Source organism: Pseudopodoces humilis, chromosome 10 (assembly GCF_049639895.1).
Source record: "Pseudopodoces humilis isolate 2021_Gansu_Grassland_sample_001 chromosome 10, ASM4963989v1, whole genome shotgun sequence".
Taxonomy (NCBI): Eukaryota; Metazoa; Chordata; class Aves; order Passeriformes; family Paridae; genus Pseudopodoces; species Pseudopodoces humilis.
Genome location: NC_142209.1, coordinates 13,426,813 through 13,432,964, shown reverse-complemented (window position 1 = coordinate 13,432,964; position 6,152 = coordinate 13,426,813). Strand labels below are relative to the sequence as shown.

Below are 6,152 nucleotides of genomic sequence, written 5' to 3'. Positions count from 1 at the left end.
GATACACAAAGGCAATGTTGTATGTGCCTGTTTAAGAACCCGCCCACGATTCCTGAAATTTACATTAACAACAAAGTTGACTTCAGCTATTTCAGGCGGCGCCTGGAAAGACGTGCCCCGTTCCCCACTGAGCAAAGGCGGGCCTCGGTGAGGAGCCGGGAGCTCCCGCGTCCGGCACAGGCGGTGTGAGGGAAGCGCTGAAGGGCACGGCAGCTCAGAGCTGCCTTCCCCTGCCCGGCCCTGGCCCCTGCAGCCAACAGCGCCCGCCATCCCTTCAGTTCAATACTGGCAACTTCGAAATCACACAGTTCCGATGGTTTTACTTTTGGAAAAAAAAAAAGGACAGCTTTGCTGCTTTTAAATGTTTGGTGTCTCTCTCCCCGCTGTTCTTCTTATGTAGAGTGGTGTCACTTTGTTCTCACAAGCACATTTCTGACACCAAAGTAGTCCCTGGCCTCAGCACCAGGACACACGCCTGACCCCACGGCGAAGGGGTGCAGCTGGGAGCGACACAGCGGCTGCCCAAGAAAAGATGTACGAGAGGCAAGAGGCAAAGCAGCGACGCGTGGGTTTTGGCTGCCGCCCCGGTGGCGCCTGCCAGGAGGGCAAAAAGACCAACTCGCAGAGCGCAGGAAAGAAAGCCTGGGTACGTCCCTGCCGGGCCCGGGGGCTGCTAAGGGCAGAGCCGGCGGCTGCCTGGGAGGGGCACGGGGCTCTCCAGACCGAGGCACTGCATACACTTTCCAGCGGCTCCGGCGAGCGGCAGTCCCGGGGGCGGCTCGCCCAGTCCCCCGGCAGCCCCGGGGGCGGCCCGGGCGGGGTCCCCCGCGCCGCCACGAACACGCCTGTGGGCGTTGAGCCGCCCCGTCCCGCCTCCGCAGAGGCCGCAGTCGCAGTCCCCCCGCCCGCTGCCCGGGCCTGCCGGCAGGCTCTGCGACTCCCGGCCCCGCTCGCTCGCAGCCCGGCCCGGCGGCGCGGCCCTCCCGCCGCCGCTTCCACTCCTGCGCACTGGGCGCGCCCCCCGGGCCGGCCGCGGCCAGGGGCGGGCGGGGGAGCCGCCAGTTGCGGTCCCGCGGGGAGCGGCTGTGGCGGGGCCGCCGCCCGCACTCGCGGGGCAGGATGGAGGCGGAGGGCCGGCTACCGGGGCCGCCGCTCCCAGCCGGCAGGGAAGGGCCCGAGGTCGACTCGCATCTCACTGAGGGTGCCCTCGGCACGGCCCGGGGGCCGCTGCTCGCCGCCGCCGACGTGCTGGCGCTGGACGATGAGGAAGACGATCTGGAGGTGTTCAGCAAGGTACGGCAGCGCCCTCCGCGCCGGGGTTGTCCGGGCGAGCTCGCCGGTACTTTGCCCCAGCGGGCGCCGGGCGAGCCGGGGCGGTGCGGTGGGACGGGCCGAGCCGGGACGGGCCGAGCCGAGCCGGGACGGGCCGGGCGGCGATCGCGGGCTCTGCCCGCCCGCCCCTCGCACGCACGGTGCTCCCCGGTGCCACCGGGGCTCCGTGACGGGCCGGGCTGCCCGAGGGCGCGGGGCTGGCCGGGGCAGCGCTCGGCGGTACCCGTAGTCCCGGGTGACTTCTCGGGCACGAAACGCGAGTCGTTGCTTCGGACCAGCAATGCGAGTCATGACTGCGCTTACCTTAAATATGCCATCTAATCTGGACTCCCTGTACCCTTATCAGCACTTACGTTCGTCAGGTGCCATATATGTATCTGTAAATTAAATAAACAGTCGTGTTTAGTAATTGCAGCTGTGTTTGAATGTAAATAAATGTTTCCAAGTTTCACTTTGAGTTTTCTTTTAAAAGATGAAGTCTCACACCTTCATATAGGAGATTTGAAAAGATAACATCTGAATTTTGATGAAGAGAATAAAATAAACGTAACTGATAATGTATCAGAGTCCACGTTCAGAGAGCACACAGGTACATGTGTGCCAGTCTGGCTGATAGTGCTGGTTTTAATTAAACCAATGAAGGGGGGGTATGGCTTCCACATATATTGTTTCTCATTTAGTACTGATTTAGGACAGGTTAAGACAAGACTTACCTCTTGTCTCCTCAGCAGTTAAAGAAGAGGGCATGTCATGGATCTATTTGCCTTATCAAGGCAGCATCTAAAATATAAGTGCACACAGAGAGCTAGGGTGGAAAAAATATATACGGGGCTAGGGTGTCATTCACCATCTGAGACTTGTGAAGTGCTGTGACAGAATGTGTGCCATGGGAGAGAAATAGCAGTTACATTTCCGATCTGAAAAAGTGACAACGTATTTCTATTCAGTAGGACAGATTGTCATAGGGAGCAAATGTTTGGTTTTTATATTTCTGTAGGTGAGAAACACTGTTGTGGTATGTATGAATACAACTGTTGGAATAAGGACTTCCTTCTTAGGAGTTATGTATTTAAACTCTGACTATAATAGAATTCTTGAAACTCATGGCTTTTAAGGCCAGAAGGGACTCTTAGGTGGTTTAATAAATAGTCTGTAACATGCAAGAGATTAGGCTAAATTTCACGAAGTTACCTGTATTTTTCTGAAGCACAACTAGGGTTGAGCTGATTTATATTTTCTTAGAAAGCACCAGTCTTGATTTGACATAAAAAGATGAATGATTCACTGAACTTGCATGCAAAAGCAGTGCTAAAATATAATTTTAGTTGCTTATGCTCACTTTGCATCCATTTCCTTTTATGAGTGAAGTTCAGGCAGTTCTCCATGAAGGTATCTGCTTATCAACACAGTGGATTGATGCTTATGCTGCTTGCTTGTCAAGAGCAATTCTCCTTGGGAATAAAAGATAAAAACAAGTGGAGTAGATACAAGTTACTGCTGCTTTATTGCAAATATTGAGATCTTTACATTTCTACCTGGATTCATGCCAAATCTTTTTACCCATATGAAATCTTAACTGCTATTAATGCATGCTACATGATAAGTTATTCCTGCAAACAAAAAAAATTGTCATATTATATGAAAATACAGCTTTCCTTCCAAAGCTTGAATACCTGCATGTAGTGGTTGTATATATCGACCAGAAATTCATTGTTTGTTTTCAAGTGCAATTTGAGATTGATCTTTTGAGCTGTTGAAAATCTGTGACGTTGTTTGGGCTTTACACCCTTTTTATTCATGTTCCCTATATTCAAAGGAATCTGACAGGCTAAATGTAGTTTACAACTAAGTCTTGTAAGACTAATTTTTCCATAACATACTGTTCAGGACTACCTTGTTTTAAATTGCATCTTAATGGGGCTCCTCATGCAGTGTCAGTAAGGCAGTGGTGTTACCTTTGCAGGCCAAGCAGGACAGCAGCAGCCACGCAGAGCTTGCTGCCTGCCACTCTCGTCAGCTTCATCTTTCTCTGTCAAGGCAGTGCAATGTGCCAGCTAACAAAATGGTGAAAAATGAGATTCTTAAAAGTTGTCAACCTCAATACCCTGAGTTATTACTCAGAACGTAAACGCTGGGCTTTTATTTTACAAAAATCCATAGATGTTTAACCTGATAGTGTTATAAACCATTGACCTGGTATCCTCTAACATATCTCAAACATTACAGACCAGCATCTTCAGCAGCTCTGATAAAGCATTTAATGATGTGAAGTGCATTTCACTTTATCCTAGTTTCCACTGCCACTGAAAAAGTTCTGAATTCTTTTCAGCAGAGACAAATTCTGGGAGCGGAGTTGTGAGTCACACAGATGGAATGTTTTCACCCTGCTTTCTTCCTTTAGCTTTAGAGTACTGCCTGTATCACAAATATCCATTCAGTTATCTTTTGCATTTGTTGATAACTGATATGTAGCATTGACAAAGCTGTCAGCAGTTTGGTTAATACTTAAAACCTTTAGCACCTCTGCTTTCAAACTCTGTTTCACAGTGTTTGTCTGCATTTTATAATTGCAGAAAACTTAATGATATTTCTGAAAAATATGTATATGCCACTTCAGAATTGCATAGAGACTAATTTTTCTTCAAGATTCTTCTTCAAGTTCATCAAGGATTTGAGACAGAATAGTTTACTGGCAAAAAAATTCACTTATAAATCAGACATCCTGAATACCTTTGCTCTTTGAAGAATGCTCCAACATCCAAGCTATTCACTTACAAGACAAACTTGGCCCCATGTTCTTTATCTCAAGACCTGTTTTTGGATCCTGGCTTCAGATTATTGCAAGCTCTGGATCCTTGCTGGGAGGTAGGGATGGATGGATGGATGGATGGATGGATGGATGGATGGATGGATGGATGGATGGATGGATGGATGGATGGATGGATGGATGGATGGAGCACAGAGGTAACCTTGGGTCAAGGACCTATGCTCTGGGAGGGAGCATTGTTTATACAAACCCCCAGGCTTAGTGTCTTCTCCAAAGAGTTGCAGTCTCAGCTGTGTCTGTCTCATCCTGTTTTGAGGCTGCTTCAGCTGTGGGAGTGTTTTCTTCCCTTATGTATTAGTGTTACTGACCAGTTGCAGTCAAATGTGAAGCTGAGATAGGGTAACTGCAAGTGTTAGAAAAAGGACACCCAGAAAAAGGCCCTCAAGCTGCTCATTGATTTTCTATCTCTTTGGTCTCTTGGCCAGTAAATTAAAAGGCATGAACCTGTTTGTGGACTGGCACACACAGCTATGCCAACTGCTCTGTCAGGAGGGAAGAGGCTTGGAAAGGGGTACAGCAGGTAGGTGGGGAGGGGCGAGGTGTGGGAAAGGACATCATTTTCTGGGACAGGACCTTGATGCTCTTTGCATGGATGAGGAGGAAGAAGGTTACACAACCCAAGGGCTAGAAGAATTGTCTATTTTTCCTGTGCAACAAAACTCCTGCCCTCATCTGTATGAACACAAAAACATAGTTCCAACCACAAAATTACAGCTGTATAGAAAATTGTCATGGTTTTTTTAACTGTGTTTCTGTGATGACATCAGACTTAGGTCACATGAACTTCAAGAATTACTGGAAGTAAACCTGAACTATCATGAGGATAAAGAGACAGATGCTTGTTTAAAACTCGTTGTATTCATTCATGTGCATGTGAATACTAGAGCTGTATTAAACAAAACCAAAGACTTGCTTATTCTGTGGAATTTTATTGCCCATATTTTGTTTCCCAAACCACATATTCATAAGCCCTTCCACATAAACATATACTTTCAGACACCTGCATGAATAGAGCAAATTTTAGTATCAGCCTATAAGAAGGAATGTAACATTAATATATTAATGCCCCATGGAAAATGAGAAAATACGAAATACATTTACCTTGATCCAATTTAGGCCTTGCAGAGTCATTACTCCTCAAGTTACATGGCCATTCAAGTCCTTTCTTGCATGCATATTTCTTTCCCTGGAAATTTCCCATTGCCTCAGCACTTTGAATTGCATGGGCTGCTCTGAGCTAGCAGTCCTCATTCTTCATCTAGACCATAGGCAGCCAGTGTGAGCGGGCTCTGGGAACAGCTCTGTTTATTCTGCATGACTCAGGATAGTGCTGGCTGTATAGAAACCATGTAGAAACACACTGGGTAAAAGTAAAATGACTGACAGGTGTACAAGGAAGCCACTGTGTAATATTTAAAGTGTTGTCTTTAGTCTTCTGTGTTGCTTTTGTCTCCCTGTTCAAAGAACTGCACGTAAGCAATAGGAGGAGATGACATGAGCACTTTCTGGGCATAATTCCTCATGTAAATGTTGCTCCCATATTTGTGGGAGTACATTGATAAATCCAAAGAAAAAGAACAAGATAAAGTGTTCCTTTCCAAAGAAAGTTCTGATCCAATTGAATTCAAGAGGCAAAAAGCAACTCTCACCCAGTTCAGCAGCTCTACAGTGGGGTTCTCTTCATTCCTGTGAGGTCAGCCTTGGGATGGTGCTGTGACTCCAGTCACAGTGAGTGACTGGTCTCACACCTTTCCAGTCCTGGAATTTGAGCAGTTTTCTCTTAAACTACATCTCTGTTCTCCTTCCTCCATAGTTAACAAGGCACTGGAGAGGGCAGCTCTTTGCCACTCACAGTCAGTGTAGTCTAACTACCTTTTTAGAAAACTTCTAGAAAATACATGAATTTTAAAGTTTGTTATGAAAATAATTATTTGCATTGCATATATTAAAAAAGCCATATACAGTATTTGATATTTAAAATAAAATTATTTCT

The 6,152-nt window shown here is 47.1% G+C and overlaps 1 protein-coding gene across 1 annotated transcript in view; it reads left to right on the top strand.

Moving 5' to 3' along the window:
• The first annotated feature begins 1,067 nt into the window (after nucleotides 1-1,067).
• SNX7 (sorting nexin 7) overlaps nucleotides 1,068-6,152 on the top strand; it is a 28,885-nt gene continuing 23,800 nt past the window's right edge. Inside the window, exon 1 of the mRNA XM_005520956.3 lies at nucleotides 1,068-1,293. Within this exon, the coding sequence (XP_005521013.2) occupies nucleotides 1,120-1,293 (174 nt within the window). The 5' untranslated portion in view covers nucleotides 1,068-1,119. The remainder of the gene's footprint in view (nucleotides 1,294-6,152) is intronic.